Raw genomic sequence first — 22,567 nt, 5'->3', positions numbered from 1 at the left:
CTAATAGCACCAAGTTGGGGACCAACCCTTTAACACATATGCCTTTGAGATCTAAACTCTAGCAAGTGACTTGAATGGAGTCTTGAATGATGAAAGATTCTGTAGGAATTCCAATCATTGCTTGTCAGTCATTTATCACTGAGAACTGATAACCATTTATAATATTTAAATGGTGAAATGAATGGAACACTAATAGATACTCTGACAGTGTATTTCTTGTCATTTCTTCTAAACATAAATATGGCAGGCGTTTGGAGGGTCTGGATATTTGACGGCTAATATGTCAAGATCCAAAAGTTTTGATTGGATAAATGGGGTAATTTTTAATGTTTCAAAAAATGATTTACTTTATCCAAACGTAGGTTTTTTTTTACAAGCGGCTGAAACAGGACAGAGAAACTTAAATTTGAAAGCCTTGGACAGATTGGAAAAACTCAAAATCAATCAGAAATAAAGAATAAAAGGATCTCTTAAAAGTATATAGAAAATGAGCAGAAACTGGGTAGCTTTTCAAGAACTGGATGAGCTCTGGGTGTGGATGTAGATCATACAGAAGAAATAGCATAAAAAGAGGTATCTTGTTACAGATATCCTGAAAAATACGATCGATAAATAATTGAAAACCTGTTTGTAATTTAGAGCCAGTCAGCATCTTTATCACAGTCACCAGGCAATAAAGAAGCAATTTAAAGGAGGGAAAAGCATCTTTTAGATGTAAAAAAAAATTTTATAAATAAATCTAATGTGGAAGTGTTATGAGAAATTTGTGACCAGGGAGGTTTTGAGTTGTATTTCTGCAAAGTTACCAAACACCAGAAAATTTCACCGATAAGAAGTCATTTAATTTGATATTTTTAAAACTTTTTTTTTTCTTTTTTGAGTGACAAGGATAAAGGAAAGATTTTATAGACTGTCTGCGGGTTTTACTTTGGGCACTGCAAAAGAAGAAGTCAATATCAGATTTTAGATTCATAGGATTTGTCCTACTTTTGTGGAGGGGGAAAATATCTCAGGATGTTTATACTTGAAAGTTTTAGCTTTGTAGATTTGACAGGAAAGTTTTAGCTTTGTAGATTCTACAGGATTAGACGATAGCTGCACTGGCTTTCTTCTTTGGAAAGCCTCACAGATCTAGATCATTTCCAGTCCATCAACTTCATTCCTCTTGAGCCAGAAGATGGTTCCAATAATCAGTGTCCTTCCCATTGGAAGATACTCCAGCTATGATGCAAGTGACAGGGACTAAATACGTTGACCTTTAATCACTATTAAAATATATTTAAAGGACAGACTCATGAATTTTCATGATGTCAGTTCCTGGATAATATTTCTAGGGACTCTTATCTCCCATTGCCAAACCTGCTTTGTCACCTCCAGTCTCCCAGGCTCCCACCCTGACACTCAGCCATCCCTCCCTAGGCTTTATCTCAGCCCAGAAGGTTACTCGTGTTCTCAATGAATCAATAAAGGCTAGTTCCTTGGTTGGACTGGGCTTGGCTAATTTTTCCCAGTTTAATCCTTTGGAACAACTAGAAAGAAATGTTAAACAGAAGGAGCTGGTAGCTAGTGGTTCTAAACCTTTACTTCAGTCCTGAGGATGTTTTAAAAATAACTGTATTTGGACCTTGCTACAGAGATTCTGATTCAGCTGGTCTGGTCTCGCCCAGGGTTGGATTTTGGGTGATTTTTAAAAGAGTTTTCCAGATGATTTAGTATGTGGCCTAGAAGATCAAGCAGCTGGTCCATATGAGGGTTTCTTAAAGCGTGGTTCCTTAACCACAACTTCAGCATCCCTTGGGAACTTATTGGAAATCCTCGGGCTTTGTGTAAGACCTACTGAATCAGAAACTTCTTTAGAGATAGGGCACAGCATCCTGTGTGTTGATAAGCCCTCCATATAATTCTGATACATGCCAAAGCTTGAGAACTGCTAAGCTAGACTAACTTTCTAAGGTGATAAAAGAGATTGAGGGTACACTCTGCTGATGTATCCAAAAGGTGCTTGATACAACTAGTAATCTATAGGAATTCAGACATTGAGCACTGAGGAACAAGCAAGTCTCAGAGGGCTGGCGGCCACCATCTCATGGAACAAATTCTGCTATGGAGAGGTAATGCCTGTTCACAGTAGGTGACTATAGAATAATCCATACATGTATATGGGTCACTTCTCCTCTGGTATCCATGGCAAATGTTAACCCTAGCAGTGAAGCCCCCCCCCCCCGCCCCTGGCTTATATTGGGTCTAGAGTGTTTTCTAATACAGTTTTCTAGGCAACCACTGCAGGACAATCAGACCTGACTTTCAAGATAAACCTCATCTACCACTCCTGGTTACGAACGCAAAAATCTCTTTAGATATATTTCTTTCCTTCATTTCCTTACTGTTCACATTTACTTAGCACTTGCTCTGTTAGAGTAAAATAAATGTGTAATGTTAGCCACATAGATGATTTAAAACTTTTAGTAGCCTCATTAAGAAAAGTAAAAAGAAACAGATAAAATAAAATTTTAAAATACTTTTTTTTTACTGAATGCAGTATATCCAAAATGTTATTCCAATATGTAACCAGTATAAAATTATTAATGAGATATTTCACGTTCCTCTTTGTGGAGCTATGTCTTTGAAATCCAGCGTGTATTTTACATTTATAGCATATCTCAGTGCAAGCTTGCTATAGTTGAAAGACTCTATAGCCAAATGTGGTTAGTAGCTGCCCTACTGGGCAGTTCTTGATCTTGATTCAAGCATAGAATCCAGACTTAGTCACAGCCTCCACAACCTCACCATTTGTGCAGTAACTTGGTCATAAGCAAATCATAATATTTTCCTGCACAAGGTCTACTCTCTTCCATATTGGATCTTTTTGGAGAATACAGTCACTTAGTTTGAGTGAGAGTAGATTGCCTGACATTTCTTTGAGCTCCATTATTTCTTGTTTCCACATACCAGGCATATAACTTGAAACATCAGCCCCACTTAGAGCCTGTAGATCATTTACTCTCTGACCTCATTGCTTACTCTGTAAGCAGAGGTCGGACTCAGTGTTTCCGGTGAGGGATGTGTTTCTGCTATTTTGCCTTGACATTACTCCATAAAAATGTGGCAACCCAGCCCTTGCTGAGCACGTGCTATAATATATAGGCACTACTGTGCCAAGCAGTTCCTGTAGAGAGTGATGGAAAGCCCACCAATTGCTTTCCCCACATTTGGAACACAGTCCACATGGCTTAAGAGGACCCATTTGACTCTGTTTTTGGCTAGTGGTGATTCTCCACCGTAGTCTGACTTTCTTACTTGGCTTCTTCCACCTGGGCCTCCCTGGTCTTTTTTTTTTTCCTCCACTTCTATCCTTTTTCTTGGAATTCTCTATGCCTAATCTGCTCTTCCCCCTGGATAAATGTGGTTTATTTCTTTCTCTCATACAAGTCTTGATTTAAGTGTCCTCAGAGAGGCCTTCCCAGGTCTCCCTATTTAATTTAGCACATTATCACTCTCCATCACCTTGCTCTACCTTATTTTTCTTTGAATTAATTAACACTACCTTAAATTACACATTACTTTGCATATTAATTTATTGTTTCTCTTGCTAGAATGTGAGCTCCATGATAGCAGGGGATTCATTTCATTTGTTTACCACTTTTTTTCCCCTTTTTAAAAAAATCTCTGCTTAGAACTATGCAAGTCCTTAGGAGGTAAACGTCAAATATTTGAAAACTTCACAGACCTGTTATCTCACTTAATCCTATGCCAGTCTTTTTTAAAAAGAGAAAAAGCATGAAGGGCAACATCAAAGTTCACAGATTTTAACCCAACATGGTATGTGTCGGCAGCTCAGATTTCTATTTATTGCACTTTCCCAGTTTTAAGGAAGGTACGACCTTATTTCCTATGCTTCTGGGCTCCTATAACTTAACCAGTAAACAAACAAGGAAAAACAACAATTCAAACCCTTTGACTTCCTTGCTCTGATTTTCTACTTCCTCCTACATCAATAGATTGTCAAATAGCATCAGCCAGAGTTTCAGGATGTATAATTTGGTGACGGTTGGGTAGTGCTATCAGCATATGCAATGACAATATATTTTGATTGTTACAAAATGGCCCTGCCTTTGGGTTTATTTTGGGGTCTACTTATGTTAAATGACAACGTAAGACCTCTGAGGAAAGCCCTGGGAGGCAAGTGACAGAGAGTCATCTTTAATATGCCTCCCTTTGGAAATAGGAGACTGTTTAGCATTTTCCAAGTGCTTTAGTTCTCCTTTCCAGTCCAGTTCCACAAAACTTCACAGAGCTTCCATTTCGCATCATGCCCTGGGCTCAGATTAAGGATGCTGTCCTGGTTATCTATTGCTGTGTTAATATCCACCTCAAACTCAGTGTGTAAAACAACCACCTTTTCACTATGCTCCTAAGTCCAGACTGGGCCCAGAAGGGTTGGCTTCTATCTCTTCCGTATCCAGCCTTCTGCTGGGAGGATTTCTAGGGCGGAGGGGACTCTAACAGCTAGGAAATGAAATCACCTGAATGCTTCTTTCCTCACATGTCTAGTGCCTGTAGTACTCCCTGAAGGCTGGACTCAGCTGGAAGTATCAACTGGAGCATGCCCAGGAGCCCTTCCCTGTATCGGGCTTTTTACAGCCTGCTGGCTGGGTTCTGAGATGTGATGTCTTAAGTGGAAGCATCCGCAGAGTGAGCATTCCAAGAGCTGCCAGACTTCTCCCCAGCCTTGGAAGTAGCATGGCTTCTGCTGAATTCTGTTGGTTACAACTTTCTAAAATCAGTTAAGATTCAAAGGGAGAGTAACTAAATTGGGCCTGTGGGATAGGAGATCCACTTGTAACCATTTTTTTGGGGGGGAAATATGCCACACACAGAGAAGAAAATGATATTTGTGACTACCTGTGAACACCAGCTGTTTAGTCGCCGGTGGAGAGACAGGTGCATCAGGCTTCTATCTGGCTGTGTAAAAATTTTTTTTTTTTGAAAGGCAACATTGGCTTGTGGTGCTCACGTTATAGTATAAGCAGGGAATCATTTACCCTATCATAAAATTTACCCTATCATAAACATGTTTTGCATTTTGATCCCAGGTTTTCATAGATCTGTCACCTTGCGGTCATGACTCTCTTTCTCTTCAAAGTGCAACCCCTACCTCAGTCTGCTTGGCTAACTGCCATTTAATCCTTTCATTAAATGCCACTTCCTCCATAAAGTCTTTTCTGACACCTTGCCTGAATTGTGCTCTCCTGCTGGGTATCATTAAGGCCTCCTCCTTACCTCCTGTCCTAGCATTTATCATCTGGGACTAGAATGACTGCTTTTTGTCTCTAGATTATAGGATCTATGAGGGTAGGGTCTCTTTGCCATTGCATTTCCTGGGCCTAATTCAGTGTGAAAGTCAGGTTTTTATCTGTTCTTTTCACGTGTCTTGCCTGGAGGGAAAATAAGCCACCAAGGGAACAGAGAAGGCCACAAAGTTATCACTGTCACACTGTATTTTTCTTCTTCTTTTTTCTTCTTTTCTCCTTCTTCTTCTTCTTTATTCATGGGGGAAATTAATCACAAACCATCCTAGCACATTTATGTTATATCCACTGGGCCTCTAGCCAGCTTTGTAGGTGGATTCTGCCAGTAACCAAGAAACATGGCAACAACTTGGGAGTAGTCAACAAGAAGGGGTTATGTCCCTGACCCTGCCCAGGCCACATGGCTGAGACTAGCTAGTGCCTGTCTGTACTCCAGGCACTTGATTTGACTTCCCTCCCCTTCCCTCTCCTCTCTACCTCTCTCCCTCCCTCCTCTTCTCTTCTTTCTCCTCCCTTCTTCCTCTCTTCCTCTCTTCTCTTTCCTCCCTCTCCTATCCCTACTCCACCTCTTCTTCTTCTTTCTTTCCTTTTTTCTAGTGGCCTGGGATGAAAATCAGAGATTCTAAGGCTTTACACATGCTAATAACATTCAACTATACCCCAGCCCCTGAACTTTTTTTAAAAAATACACATTTCAAACCGATGCTTGGATCCTAAACAAAACAAAACAAACAAAAAAACAAAAAACAGATTTCCAGAAAAGCTTGTAAGAAAGCTGAGGCAGCAGAGATGAATCTTTTAAGTTTCTTTCAACCTTAATAAATAGCTGCATTTATGTTTCCTGGGTGGTCTTGTCTTTGGTGGTCAGCTAGGCATATGTTTTCTGGTTTTCTAGTTCTTGTAGTCTGAGCTTAGCTAGTTAAAAAAAATGACAATTATTAAGCATATACGTGCAGAATTGGGCTCTGTGTCAACTTCTCAGATTGTCTTTTTCCTCATGCTCTAACTCCTCAACAAGATAGGCAGCAGCAATAGTAGTTACTATTCAAGTAACTACAATTGGGTATGGAAGATGAATTGAGTAGAATTGAAGGGATGTGTTAAAAATCATGGTCATAGGAATAACACTTTTCAGGTTTCTGTGTTTCCCTGTAATTCTATCTTCTTTTTCTTTGGTTTAATGAGAAGGATATTACGGCTCAGAAGTAAGAGACTTAACAGAACCTTATGCCTGCTTCATGTTGGTGCTCTATGTATCTCTAAATCCCTAATTCTTCAAATATTCTGTCCCCCTTTCCCTTTATCTGTTAGAGTCTCTTTTCCAGGAAACAGTCAAGGGCATGGAACTTACTCCCTCCACTGCCAGCTCAATACCTTATGGTATAAAAATTATGGTTTGATTTTATGGTATAAAAATATGGTTTGATTGTTGGTTTCCTAGGGCTGCTGTAACACGTTGCCACATAGTAAGGAGCTTAAAAACAACAGAAACTTTCTCACACAATTTTATAAGTCCAAAATCCCACATCAGAGAGTCAGTGATCTGTGCTGTCTCCAAAGGTCCTGGGAGTGAAGTCATTCTTGTCTCTTCTGGCTCTATTTGTCTCTTCTTCTTATAAGGAAACTGGTTGTTGGATTTAGATACCACTCTATTCCACAATGGCCTCATGATAATATCTGCAAAGAACCTATTCCATATATAGGCTCAGACTGAGATTCCTGGTGGAAATAATTTGGTGTGTGTTTGGGGGGAGGACTTTTCAGTCAACTGCAGTTGGGTATTGAGAAAAAATTCAACAGGGATGAAAGGATATATTTTTCTAAAAAAAGCATTTAAGTGGGAATAGCACATTTTCAAGTTTCTGTGCTTCCCTTTGATTTTATTACCCTTTTCTTTGGAATCTCATAGTCAACCGAGCTTCAGAGCACTTGGACTAGGAGTCATGATCGGTGATGAAGGGGGAGGAAAACAGACTTTCGCCATTGCCATTCTCTCACGTTCCTTTTGTTTTTCTGCACTACCACCTTTTTTTTCCCAGAAGGGGAAAGAGCAATACATTTATACTGAGAATCCCTGAAGGAGAAAGCAAACTTCTGTGATAAAGGAAAACATTAACCCAGTATTATTTTTCTTGCCATGTTTCATTTTTAGACATTCTTCTCAGAATTTCTCTAGGTAGCTGTGGTGGGGTAGGAAGAAAAGAGGAGGAGGAAAGAAAGGAAAAAAACAATCATACGTCAGTTTCTTCACAGTAAAGAGATAAAAGGCTTCAGAAAAAAGGGTCACTTTGGGGATGCTTCTGTGACCATTACATGAAACCAAAGTCAAACAAACAGTTTTGCTTCTTTCTGTTATGCTAGTAGTGAATATTCCTGTTGTACTAGGCATTTTAAAAGAAATCCCAGTGCATTGAAGCACAGTTCAGCTATTCATTAATTTTGTAGTTTAATGATGCATTTCTAAATTATCCCTGTGGAACAAAACTAACATTTACTGAATCCATATTTCTTGCCTGGTATATTGCTAGATACTTTCATATGTTCTCTGAGTTAATCTTTTCAGCACCTCTGTATGATGGATCTTATTGCTCACAATTTTGCAAGACAACACTGAGGCTCAGAGACATTAGATTGCTCGGTAAGGTCATAAAGTGAGCAAGAGAGAAATCTGAATTTGGAACCAGGTTCTTATATTTTCCAGGATGCCATGAGGTCCAGGAGCCTGGGGGGCCATAGAAGAAAATAACACAAACCCTAATAAAATCTTCCTAGAACTACTGAGAAAGGATTTGCGGATAAGAGTCCAAGGAACACTGTAATGACTTTGATGTAGATGTTGATAATGATGATGGTGGTGATGATGGTGATAGCCTCTGCCCTTAGAAAGCACCTACTGGATGCCCCCAAATAAGGCCAGACACTTTACCAAGTTTATTCCTAAGAATTTTCATTATATAAATGTTTCTTGAACATTTTTTCTTTAGTAGAATCTCTTTGGATATAAGGGAAAAATACTAAGTCAATTTTTTTAAAAATTTTTAAGTCATGGTATCATTTCTGCATTTAACACACAGAGAAGACAGAAGGTCTTGAACCTCCCTTGTTCTGGGATTTTCACCCAGGTTCAAATTTTTGTGTCTTTCCATGGAATCTTGGCTACATCTGTAATTTATTTTCTTTTTCCTTAACCACTCCCCACCTGACCCCGCCAAGTAGAAACACTTTGAAATTATATTGTTTAGTAATAAAATCTGCAAGTTGATTGTACATATTTCAGAACAAAGTGAATAAAATAAATAGTAAAAGTATCCTCTAAGTATCCAATACAAATCACTAATAGTTTAACATACATTTTATAGACTTTTCTATATATGCTCAAATATCACATATAAATGTTATACATCGTATGTAATTGGCCATATTTAGTAGTTTAGGTCATCTATCCAAGTAAAAAAGCATTTGATGGAATTACTAATTTGGGTTGTGTTTCTTACTGCTATAGGGGAGTTAGAAAGGATGAGGGTGAGTTCTTTGCTACACTTCTTACCCCTTTCCTTCTCTGCAACCCTACTGTCATATCTATTTTCCTCATCACCCTCCTTAGGGCTCTGACAAGCACAACCTGCGATTCTGGAGACCCAAAGATTCTGTTATTGATGCAATCTTAACACGCATTTGCAAGGAGGCTGCCTCTCCCAGAGGGAGCTGATATATATATATATATATATATATATATATATATATATATATATATATATATATAATTTTAGAAAGAGAGAGAGAGAGAGAGAGAGAGAGAAAGAAAGAATTTTAATACTTATTTTCTAGTTTTCAGCGGACACAACATCTTTGTTTGTATGTGGTGCTGAGGATTTAACCTGGGCCGCTCGCATGCCAGGAGAGTGTGCTACCGCTTGAGCCACATCCCCAGCCCGGGAGCTGAGATTCAAAGGTTGATGTCAAGGTTATAAAGCTGCTGTCCGGAGAGGAAATATAGAGACCTTAGGTTTTGAGAGTGGCATCCTCCCAGAATGGGGACTATTCCACCAAGGATACATTAATTTGTTATCTACCCCAAAACTCAGGTCCTTTCTATTGGCAAAGATCTCAGCACTAAGAAACAGCAGGGCTTATAAGCTCCAGATTTGTTTTTTTGGCTAGAGTAATTACTAGTATGAGATTCCCAATATTTAATTTATGGAATCAGTCTAGGTGTCCATCAACAGACAAATGAGTAAAGAAAATGTGGTATATATACACAATGGAGTTTTACTCAACCATAAAGAGTAATGCAAGTGCGGCATTTGCTAGAAAATAGATAGATCTAGAGAACATCAAGCCAAGTGAAGTAAGCCAGATGCAGAAAATCAAGGGTCAAATGTTTTCTTATATGTGGAAGCTGGAGAGAATAAAGAAGAAGAAGAAAAAAAGAGATCATGAAAATAGGAGAGAGACCAATAAAGTTGAGGAAGAGGATTAAGAGGTAGAAAATGAGGCAGTACTGAGTAACAAAATCAACTGAATTTTGCTATGTCCATGTATGAATCTACCACAGTGAATCCCACTTTATATATAATTATAATGTCCTAATTAAAAAAAATAATATATGAGAGACCAGTAGAGTAGGAAGAAGAGATGGTGGAGGGAGGATTGGAGAACAGAGGAGGTACTGGAGAATGGGATTGATAGGATCATATGCATATATGAATATGTCACAATGAATCCCACTGTTATATGGAATTATAAAGCACTGTTTCAGTCAACTTTTTTGCTGCTGTGACCAACAATGCCTGACAAGAATAATTATAGGTGGAAACATCTATTTGGGAGCTCATGGATTCAGAGGTCTTAGTGCAAAGTTGGCAGATTCCATTCCTTGATGCCTGTCATAATTAATTAAAACAAATAAAAGAATTGGACAGCCCTCCCCAAAACTGTTGTTTTAGATGTCAAGAACCGTAATGGGATCCTTCTGTGTAAAAAGCCCCCATATGAGATTAGTTGTCCATTCTGGCACATAGGGAAATGAGTTGTATTTATTTTGACTAAGAAAAATGTTGCTTGAAGTCAATAACTGTGTTACATTATAAATAACCTATGTCCTTGAGCCTAAAGCATAGATTTTCAAATTTTACATTTAGGAAACTGAGAATTATGTTATAATTGATGCATTTGTTTATCATACTGAAATATTTCTCTCCTTATCATTAACATGGAAAAAGTGGTGTTTTTCAATTAAGGAAATATGGCATGTCTCCAGGATATTAGCAGAATAACTAAAATTTCTAATCTCCATTCTTGGAGGAACATTTCATATAAGTTCATCCTCTAATGAATCTTGACATTTCTTCTTGAAATATGGATAAAGAAATAAATGTGTTCATTTGTTTCAGAATTATCTCTGTAACAGCTTTATTGAGGTATATTTTGCATAGAATAAAGTTCACTCCCTTAAAGTATAGAATTGAATAGTTGAAGGTATATTTTAAGAATTGCAAAACCATTTTCATAATCTAATTTTATAAAATTTCTAACACCTCACAGAAAAAACTGATATCCATTAATAGTTATTTCTCCATTACAATGGGCTTTGCCTTACATAACTGTTAATCTATCTTCTGTCTCCATAAGTTTGCCAATTTTAGGCATTTTTATAAAATGGATCATACATGTGTTCTTTTATGACTGCCTCTTTCCTTTGATGTAATGATTTTGAAACCCATCCATCATACATTTTGCAGCATCTATCTATTCCATTCCAGCAATATTATTGCTAAATAGCATTCCATTGTGTAACTATATCACATCTTCCTTATTCACTCATCAATTGATGGACATTTGGGTTGTTTTTGCCTTTTGGCTATTATGAATAATGCTGCTGTGAACATTTGTGTGCAAGTTTTGTGTGGACATAAGTCTTCATTTCTTCTGGATTTATACCTAGAAGAGAATTTCTGGGTCATATGATAATCTTATGTTTAATAGTTTGAGAAACTGCCAAATTAATTTCCAAAATAAATGAACTATATTACACTCGCAACTAGAAATGTGCAAGGGATCCAATTTCTCCACATTCTTGCCAACTTGTTATTATCTGTCATTTTGATTACAGTTATTCTAGTAGTTGTGAATTAATATTCCATTTTTTAAATTCCCCTAGTTACTATTGATATTGACCATTTCATGTGCTTTTTTGATATTCATTTTATTTGAGAAAAATCTCCATTTAAATATATTGCTCATTCTAAAATTGGATTACTTTTTTATTATTGAATTGTAAGGAATTCTTTATATATCTTAGTTTCAAATTACTTATCAGATATATGATGGGCAAATATTTTCTCCCAGTCAACAGGTTGTATCCCTAGCAATACTTTGTGGAAGAAAAGCTCTGCCTCAGAGAGAGCTCCTGAAAGCTCATCCATTTCTCCACCTCCCACAAAGTCATTGTGAAAAATAAATATACCAACATGTCATTACCAGCTGAGTTTCATTTTTAAGCTCTTCCCTTCTGAGTTGCCAACAGCTGCCTGATTCAATTACCTTTTCTTGTCTTAATTCTCCTTGACCTCTCTGCAGCTTTTGATGTCAAAGATAATTATACATTCTTTTTATCTCTGTCCTTCCTTCTCCCTACCTCCTGCCTTTCCTTCCTTCCTTTCCTTTATAAATAGCTGTTTGTATTAGACACTTAAATTTTAGCACCTCTGCTAGGGACTGGGGATAAAATTTAAAAAAAAAATCTATGATTTCTATTCCCAAGAGATTTGTGCTGTAGTAAGGAAGGAAAACATTTATAATATACTAATGACAGTGATCCATGTAGAATCATAATTGTGATTAGCCCTATGAAAGAGAAATGCTGGGTATGATGTGAAAATGTTACAGGGAAAGTGGCTTCAGTCCAGGAAATCCAGCCTTCTTTCTCTGATGAGGTGACCACTTGGTTGGGATCTCAAGGATTAGTCCATGCTATCTAGGTTGAAAGGAGAAGATCACAGGGAGAAGCCTGTGATGAGGAGGAACAAGGACCTTCTGAAGGAGACAAAGCCAGTGTGGTTGGAAAAGAACAGGCAAATATATCAGAATACACTCTACTTTATGTATATCTAAAAACAGCAAGTAAAAAAAATTTTTTTTAAATAGAGTGGGAATGAAACAAAATTCTGCTGGGTGTGAGGTGGGAGCAAGACCCTGTTGGTCCTTGAAGGTTTCATTAAACACATTTGTCTTCATCTTAAGAACATTGAAGAGTTTTTAACAGGAGTGGGGAGATAATCAGGGTTGAATTTCTAAGAGACTGATTAAGTGCAGTTTGAAGGATATATTGAAGGTGGGCCATAGTGGATGGGAGCAGAGACATTGGGGAGGGATAGCCATGGCTCAAATGAGAGATGGTGGTGGGTGGGAGAGTGATGGCAGTGGAGAAGGAGCTGTGGGGATGAAGTGGAGAGATAATTATAAAGAAAGTTCTACAAGGCTTGGTGATAGGTTGAGTACAAAGGGTCAAGAGAAAAGGGGGTTTGAAGAGTGAGTAACATCTGTATGGCTATGTTTCTTCTGCCATGATTTTGTGGTGACTAGCTTGATTTAAACCTCCCATCCTATAAACTTAGACTACTTACAACCTTTCTGTACCTGTTTCCTCATTTAGAAAATAGGGATGATAATAATGCTTAACTGACGTGGATGATATGATACTCTCCAGCAGTACCTAGTTCCTACAGTATGTGCTTCATAAAAATTATTTTTGAAAAATCCCAATTATTAGTGCTATTGAGAAAAGGAAAGGAGGAGGAGGAGGAGGAAGAAAGTAGTTTCTTTTAAAATTTAATAGAGACTTTTGGTTAAAGTTGAGATGGAGTAGTTCTGTTGTTCCTCCTAGGTCTACCCTCTAAAAATACCCTGGACGTAGCTCAGGAAGACTCTTAAAGGTAAAAAGAAGATGGACTATATAGGGAACTTGGGTCTTGAGCAACAACAAGCTGTGAGTTCTCTGAGTTTTTTTTTTTTTTTTGCCTCTGAAATGCCCTGGGTGGGACACTGAAGAAGCTTGCAACCTGAAAATGCCAGAAGGCACAGGCAACAGAAGCCTGTGAAGGAGGGAATCCAATTCCCTCTGTCAGGTCTCTGCTTTCTCTACTGGAGCAATGGCCCTAGTGTTCAGCAGGGCTCTGAGCAACTTCTCCTACCCAATAGCATGGAAACTCAGGAAGGCAGTGCAAGGCGAGGCTCCTTGACTTCTGCTTTCTTCCAACTCCACTGTCCATGTGGCCCAGCAGGAGCTGAACTTCCACCTCCATCCAACACGGGTAAAAGACTGAGTGCCATTGCCCTACGATTGGCAATAAGGCCATGATATTCGCTTTCACCACTCTTGTGCAATGTAGCCCTGGAAATCTTAAAATGCATGCAGATTGGAAAGGAAGAAATAAGGCAATTTTATTTATAGATGACAAAACTATGTATGTAGAGAATCCTAAGGAATTCACAAAAATATTATAAAAATAATAAACAAATTCAGCAAGATCACAAGCTACAAGATCAATGCACAAAAATTATATTTCTCTATATAAGCAACAAATAAATGGAAACCAAAATTAAATGCATTATATCACATACAGGTTCCAAAATAAAATGATATACCTAGCTATTGGCCTAGCAAACATAAACAGGATCTATATGCTGAAAGTTGCAAAGCACTAATGAAGGAAACCAAGGAATATCCAAGTAAATAGGAAGACATACTGGGTTCATGGATTGGAAGATACATTAAAGAAAAGATGTCAGTTCTTTCCAAATAGATCTATAAGTTTCACACAATTCTCTATCAAAATCCCAACAAACTTAATCTAAACTTTATGTAGTAAGTCTTAGGAACTAGAATGACTAAAACAGTTTTGAAGAAGAGAAATAAAGTGGGAAAATCACTCTACCAGATATTTAGACTTTCTAAATAGATAAAGTAATCAAGACAGTGTGGTATAGGCAGAGGAGTAAACACATAGATTAATGGAACAGAATAGAGGAGCTCGAAACAGACCAATACAAACATAACTAATTTGTTTTGACAGAGGTATAAAGGCAATTCAAATGAGAAAAATAGATTTTTCCACAAATAGGACTGGTGAATGTGGACATGCATATCACCCCCATGGAAAACAAATTTCAACCTAAGCCTTACACCTTACACAAAAATTAAATATAAAAGAACCATCAGCTTAAATACAATATGCAAAACTCTAAAACTGTTAAAAAATAGGAGAAATTTTTGGAACCTAGGGGATAGACCAAGGGTTCTTACATATCACACTAAAAGTACTTAACATTAAAGAAAAAAAAGGTCCCTTGAAATTTATTAAAACATTTTACATTGTGAAAAGATTATGCTAAGAGGATAAAAATACAAGCTAGAGACATGAGAAAATATTGGCAAACCACGTATTTATAAAAGATATATCTAGAAAATATTAAAATTTCTCAAACTCAACAATATAAAACAGTCAAGTTTATCAATAAGCAAAAAGATAATACATATGTACCAATGAGTATATGCAGATGGCAAATGAACATGTGGAAAGAAGTTCAAGATCATTAGAAGCTAGCAAAATGCAAAGTAAAATCATGATATAGTATTACTAAATATCTATCAAAATAGCTAAAATAAAAACTAGTGACAACATGAAATTCTGGCAAGGATGTGGAAAAAACAGACCACTTGTACATTGTTGATGGCAATGTAAATTAGTAGATCCACTTCGGAAATTTGTTTGGCACTTTCTTACAAAACTAAACATGTGCTTAGCAGATGATCCTGCAAGTACACTCTTGGGCATTTATCCCAGAACACTAAAAACATATGTTCACACTGAAACCTGTGCACAGATGTTCACAGCAACTTTATTCATAATAGCAAAATACAGGAAGCAATTCAAGTGTCCTTCATTGTGTGAGTGGTTGAATAAATTTTAGTACCTTGAACAATGGAATAAGAAGGAATGGACTATTAACATATAGAACAATTTGTATTGAACTCAAAGACATTATGCTTAGTGAAAAGAGTCAAAAATCTCAAAATTGACTTCCTGTATAATTCCATTTATATAACATTCTCTAAATGATAAACTGTAGGGGTGGAGAACAGATTAGTGCTTGACCAGGAGATGATTGCTGAGGGTGAACAGGTATAGAAGAGTGTTAACTGAATGCAAATACAAGGAGAGTGTGACGTGGGGGTAGTTGCAACAATTTTGTAAGGTATGCATACATGAGGGATTATCTAAACCTCACACGTGGGACATTTGGAGCCACACTTGCAGCACCTGTTTGGTGGGGGTCGGGTCCTAACTAGTTCACTAAGGAAAACAACCTTTTGGTTGGCAATGGACGTTGATGCTGGTGTCACGGTGACAGATGTGGAGAAGTTAGAGTCCTTCTGACATGTACCGTGGAATAGAAAGGAGAAGGCAAGAGAAAGGAAGTATGCGATAATGCCTGTGCTTGATGAGTGCTCAAATATTAGCGGGGGCAAGGATACGTATTGGAGAGACAGCTTGCTGCCACAGTCGTTATCCACGTGAGAGTTTGGATCTTCCAGATATACTAAAACCAGACTCAGGCTTTACAGTCCTAAATTCACATTCTTCACATTCCCAATCTATAGTCTTGTTTCCTAAGGACCATAATTGACCCTAATATTTCTTTGGACTTTCAAAAAGATTCTAATTTAATTTTCTTGTTTTAAACTTTATTTTATTTATTTATTTTTATGTGGTACTGAGGATCGAACTCAGGGCCTCACATGTGCTAGGCAAGCACTCTACTACTGAGCCACAGCCTAGCCCCTAATTTAATTTTCTTCAACTGCCTATGTGTTCAGTCTTTCTGCAGGAATGACCATCCTGTTAAGGAAAGACAAAGTTTTCTCAACCAATTTTTGCTATCATGTGACAATTAAGTCTTCCCAGAAGTAATTGTGTAGTAGTAGGTGGTAGTAGTAGTAGTAGTAGTAGGAGGAGGAGGAGGAGGAGGAGGAGGAGGAGGAGTAATTTAGTGGAGGAGGCTGTGGTGATGGTGGTGGTGGTAATAATAGTAATACAATGGTGATAATAAAATAGCTTACCTTTATGGAGCACTTACTAGTAGCAATGTACTATGAGTGTTTTCCCCATATTAGCTAATTTAATCCTCATAAAAATATCAGGAAATACGTTTATTTATATTTTGCAATGAAGAAATTAAGACACAAAGAGACTAAATAACTTACTGTAGTGCACATAGCTAGTAATTGTCAAATGCACCATCTAACCAAGGCTGGTGGTTCCAGAGTCTGTGCTTTTAACCTCTGTGCCAGGATAACTCTCATGAGAACCTGTCTTATACCTTCTGCAGCATTTCCAACAGCTGGAAAGGAATTTGATATATTTAGAAGGCAATCATGTCTTCTTTGTCCATTTCCACCAAACAGTTTTGAAGGTGCTAGTCATTTTGCAAATTTGATTGAGATGAAAGATACTGAGATATGGAAGTTTTGTAGTCTTTGTCATTCAGTAACAGGTTTTATATTCTTGGGAAGACTGTAAGAGATTGCAGTGAGAATTTGGAACAAGCACAGAAGAGAGCCTTCATTTTTGACATGATGAAATCATTTCCACATGTCCTGGTTTAGTTTCAGCCACATTCAAATTACTTCCAGCAACTGCTCATCAAGGTGGTGATTCACCTGGTATGTAGATTCACAAATCTGAGCTCCCTTATCTACAAATTTTGTGATGTGAAAAGCTTGTTTACCATCCTTTTGTCTCAGTTTATTCAATATATATTCATTCCAGTGCTTGGAATTCTAAGTTCAATACCACTCATTATATAAAAAACTAATTGGTAAAATGAGGGCTTCAGAAATTATGTCACAATTTCTCTCTGCAAAGTTCATGAGTTCATTAAAACATTAATGTTAAAACTTGCAAATACTACAACATACTGTGATATGACTGCCTCCAACAAGGTAAAGATATTAAATTTCATAAATCTCCAAGATGCTTGAGGTTTTCCCGGTCTCAAGGTGTGTGTAGATGGCTCCTTGACAAGAGTGTGGGTTTGAAGTGGTGTCTGAAGCCAGGCAGGGACACACATATTCCAGCTACCCTGGGGGAGAGTATTTCGGGTCAGGGAAGCAGCATGAAAAAGCTGGAGAGGTAGGCATGAAATCATTCTCAGGACAGTCGTGAGGTTGCCTCATCAAAAAGAGGACTAGGGGTCAAGGGAAGGTAGGCAAAGATGCACCAAGCTTTTGGATGTTACCTAAAACTGTGTCTTTCTCCACTCTGCTCTTCTGCCTTGTGTGCCCTTGAGTGACTCTGGCTGAGAAAATCATGGCCATTCTTGAAAGACCCGTTGAAATACTAGCTTCTAATGACGAGAAGAGAAAAATCTGTCAGGTAGTATTTCAACTGGTTTATCAAGATGAGGCAGCCTCAGATTATCTCTATTCTTCTTATCTAGCATGACCACACATGCTGGTTTGCCTAGGTTATTCTGAATTATGTCTATTATCCTAGCATCTTTATTAATAGAACACTCTTTCTCTTTAAAATACATCCTGTTTGTGTGACAAAATATGAAGTCACCTCCTTAAAACTCATCACTTCTCTCTTGTGTTCCTATTTAGTTACATATTGGTGTGTGATGGCCCCTATGAACAAGTTCATATGATCAAAGATACTATCTACTTTGTATTCTCAGTATAGACCCTAATAATTGCTTATGAAAAGAATTTAAATAAGGAGACTGTAAACTTTGGATTCTAAGCCTAGGTCCCTACATTTTTTGGGTCCTCAAAATTTCTGTTTTTTACCTGTACGAACTAGGTGCCCGATAGGTCGGTACATTGGATTTGACATCTACAGGTTTATACTACTTCTGGGGCTTGCTGGAGATGGCTTTAGACAGTCTGGAAGTGTGTCCTTATAAATCTTCCCTTCCCTTCTCACTGCTTTCTAACCTGTGCACATTTCTCAGTGACGGTTTGGGTTGGTCTTGAAGCCTAAAGGAAAAATATTTTTTTGGAAAATCTTAGGTATCAACTCAAATCAGATGCAGGTGTGTGCTTTACCTCAATTGTGTATCCGTTACTAAAACAGCTCTATTTTGTGAATTTAATCTTTTTCATTATTAGATCCCAATAGGAAATTTAAAGTAAAAAATTAATGAAAATGGAGATTTCAACTGATTAGTCTATTGATTTAACAATTCATGTATCAAAACTATGCTCAATTTTAAGTTTTGTTTGCTTAGTGGTATTTCTTTGATGTTTCTAGCTGAAATTTTTATTCCTGTTTTATAGCCTTTTATAAATTTGATGACTTTACCAGAGTTTTCTTCTTCACATTTCTAAAAAGTCACACTGATATATATTAAAGGGTGTTAACTTTCCCATGTTGTTTATTTATAGAGGTCAGTTGGATAACTCTATAAACTTTTTGGTTACAAGAGGAAAGGATAGTTAGCCATGATATCTTGGTCTGACTTGAACTGCTTTAGTCCATTTGTAGTCGGATTAATTTCCCTTCATTACGGATTAAGGATGCTGCAGCTATTTGACTCTATATAACAATATTACCACGTATCAGGAAACCACTCTGAGGTTAGATTATGCACCTTACGGAGAATTAGAATCGACGAGTCCTGAGAGTAAATCCCTTTCCTACTCAGCACCATTTGTGTTCACCAACATCCCCTGTGAGAGGAATTACTCCTTTTAAGAGACCTGTTGTAAATGTCCTTTGGTACATACAGTATATTGTCTGGGCCTTCTTCCTCTTCAGTTTGACCCCCTTTGTTCTAAAGAAGCCAAGCAATTTATCATGGTAAATTGGAGGAAGATGTCCCAACGGTGGCACTGTTGATATCTGGACTGGTTACTTCTTTGTTGTGTGGGTTCTCCTGTTCTTCGTAAGATGCTCATCGGCATCTAGATTCCAGGAGCACTTATCATCAACTGTTTCCAGAGGAGCTGTGCAAAATCACCACCTGCTGAGAACCCCTGCCTTGGAACTTCTGTGGAAATCTTTACAGAAGGTGAAGGAAGCTGTGGCCTTAGAGTACTGCTTTCCCAATTGTGTGACTTTGTGTGACAGCTCTGACACTGTTTTTCTTTATCCTCAAATTGGGGAAAATAGCATCCATCTTTCAGAGTCACCGAGACTTCAAACATATCAGGTGTGGAAACTAACAGGTACGTACATAGTAAGGTTCCCCACTCATGGGAGTCACTGTCATTCTTGCTGGTGAGTTCCAGCTAAATTCTGATACCAGTAATTCCAACCTAAGAAAAGATGTCTCTTTCTCTTCTACCCACTGACAGAGCACGATGAATGTGGAAGCGGACAGCACAACTGTGACGAGAATGCCATCTGCACCAACACGGTCCAGGGACACAGCTGTACCTGCAAACCAGGCTACGTGGGCAACGGGACCATCTGCAAAGGTAGGCTTTCCATCTGAAGGCGAGCCGTGTGCCTCCCTGCCTGATCTTGGTGTTCCTGCAGCGGATCTTCTTTTCCACTTCGGTGGCTGAACCCTGCCAGGGTTCCTGCTCCTGGTCCATCAGCTAGCAAAGGGCAGTGCAGGAAAGAACAAGACTTGCTTTTGGGTTGTGGGTGTAGGTCAGGGACACGATTCCACAACTTGATGACTCTGTTTAGCTTTGCTTTTTAGAATCTGTGCTTGTGAGAGAAGCTCTGATTGCTGAATATGGGCTTTTCTTTGTTGTGAGCTGCTACGAGGGCAAGTGGACGTTGTTTGGAGGCTTCGGCTGGAATAGGAAACTTAGCATTTAATTTTCTTTTTAACTTACAGTTTAGCAATTCATAGGCCAGTGCTCTGGCTTTCCTCTGTATTTAAATAAAATTGAAATTCCTCCACCTGTCTTATGAGGCACTCAGGATCTTGTCCCTGGCTCCTCTTAGCTACCATCTGTCTTTGTCCTCACCCTCATTCTCTCTGCATCAGCACATTAATTCTCCAATATTCTGTGAATATTGCTATCCCCTCTCAGCATTGAAGCTCACCTCCTTCATGTCTCTACCACATTTCCCCATCACAGAAATATTTTTTGACTGCCATATCTACCATAGTATACTTAGTTTCTTAGCCCAAACCTTGCTTGATTTTTATTTTCATCATAAACAGCCTGAAACAATGTTATCCATTTGCATCTCTATATTATCTGCCACCCCACCAGGATGTATGTACATAAGCTTCATGAGAGTGACCACTTGATCTTGTTCCCCCACATAATCCCCACACCTAGAATATGCCTGGAAACACTGTCGGTGCTCATTAAGTGTGTGTTAAGTGACCAAAACATCATTTGAAAAAGAAGAACACAAATAGAAAACCAGGAGATGCCATATGAAGTAGGCATTATTCCTTATCCTCATTTTAGAGGTAATAAAATTCAGACACCAAGAGGTTAAGTAACTAACTCAAAGACAATGGCACATTATTAGTATTCCTCTGAAGATATGTCATGTTGGTAATGCGAAGGAAATTCTTTACAATGACTAAATCATCCTATTCATGCATTGGATTGGAGGAGAATTTTAAAAGATTATAGTCTGTGTTGGTGACTGTGTGGTAAAAACAATAGCTTCATGCATGATTGAGAGAATAATTGATGAAACTTTTTGGGCTACAGTTTGACAAAGTAGGCATTTTTTTTTATTCCTTCAACTTTACCTCTTGAATGTATTGTAGAAAAGTATAAACTCACAGGAGGAGGAAATTAACATACAGTGATGTTATTGCAGCATTGTTTCATTCACTGAAAATCAGAAACAACCAGAATATCCATCATTAATGGAATGTTTGTATTTACTTTGCCATATTCACTGATGAAATAGGATGTGTGTTTTCAAACTCTAAGCACATGTATTAAGTACACACAGGTGTACACACACACACATAGATAGCACACCCAAATACATAAACATGCAGACTGAAAGATCCCCAAGATATATTTTTGAGAAAAAAGTAAGGGAAAATAAATAAAATAAAACAGTATAATACATTCAGTATCACTGCATATTTATAAGTATCTGTACACATATTTATATAAGTATGTAGACTAGAAACAGGCAAACTATTCACCTTATTACTAATAGGTATGTGACAAAAAGAGCATTCACTTATTGTTATGAATTCTATATTATTTGCATCTCTACCAATGGGAATTTATACATGAAATATTTGTGTGCTTTTTAAAAAGTTCCATGAGGCAAGTAAACAAGTGCTAAGTTTTTTTTTTAAAAAGAATATTGAAGATATTTCTAAAGCGAAACTAAACCACAAAAACATGAATACAGTCCCACAGATGAACAAATCCACTTTGGATACCTGAATACCAAAGATGTAAATCAAAGGAGCAACATGGGCATTTGATTTTAATGCTTTTTCCCCCTCAGAATTATGTTACCTCATAAAATAATATTAATTGCCCTTGTTCAGTGGGTTTATTTTGCCATGTCCTCTCTTGCCATTGTGATAAGTGGTAGCTTCACCTTGTGGAATTTGAAAGTCCAGCTCTGTAAAATATGAGCTCAAATAATGTTCCTGGAGTCAACAGACTCTGAGAGGAAACATATTTTCCCTTGAAAGTTATGAATTAAGGACAATAATTTTCTTATAGCAATTCTCATGGCCAATCGTGCTGGCCTTGATAAGAGGGAGAATTCTGTTTTATAAATATTGCCTGGGGAAGCAGTGTGGTGGGGGTCAAAGGAATGGATAAAGAGCTTGGAAATCTGGGGTTTAGATATGCTTTCATTACTGGTGAGTTGTGGCTTTCATGTTTTTACATATTAAAATTGGTTTAATATCACTTTGCATATCCAACAATGTTACTGCAAGAAATTACTGAGAGAATGTAAACTGATGTGTTTTAAATTATTGAAAGTTATACAAAGTAAAATTGATATTCACTTTGCCACCTACACTATAACTGAAACATTTACAGTAGGTATTGGGTAAGGATAGCCTGATAGCTTGAACTAATTCTTTCTTTTAAGAGTTTTTTTAAAAATTTCTTTATTTATTTTAATTAGGTATATATGACAGCATAATGCATTATGATTCATTGTACATAATTGATTCCCTGGTTGTACATGATGTAGCGTCACACTATATGTGCAGTCATACATGTACCTAGGATAATGATATCCATCTCATTCTACCATCCTTCCTTTCCCCCTTCCCTCTTC

At 37.6% G+C, this 22,567-nt stretch overlaps 1 protein-coding gene across 3 annotated transcripts in view; it reads left to right on the top strand.

Annotated features, from left to right (window-relative positions):
- Nell1 (neural EGFL like 1) overlaps nt 1-22,567 on the top strand; it is an 802,510-nt gene that overhangs the window by 473,849 nt on the left and 306,094 nt on the right. For all 3 annotated transcript variants that reach the window (XM_078046343.1, XM_005335960.5, XM_005335959.5), the window contains exon 14: nt 19,672-19,794. In XM_078046343.1, the coding sequence (XP_077902469.1) occupies nt 19,672-19,794 (123 nt within the window). The remainder of the gene's footprint in view (nt 1-19,671; nt 19,795-22,567) is intronic.

Source organism: Ictidomys tridecemlineatus, chromosome 4 (genome assembly GCF_052094955.1).
Source record: "Ictidomys tridecemlineatus isolate mIctTri1 chromosome 4, mIctTri1.hap1, whole genome shotgun sequence".
NCBI lineage: Eukaryota > Metazoa > Chordata > Mammalia > Rodentia > Sciuridae > Ictidomys > Ictidomys tridecemlineatus.
This window is presented reverse-complemented; position numbering and strand designations above follow the sequence as displayed.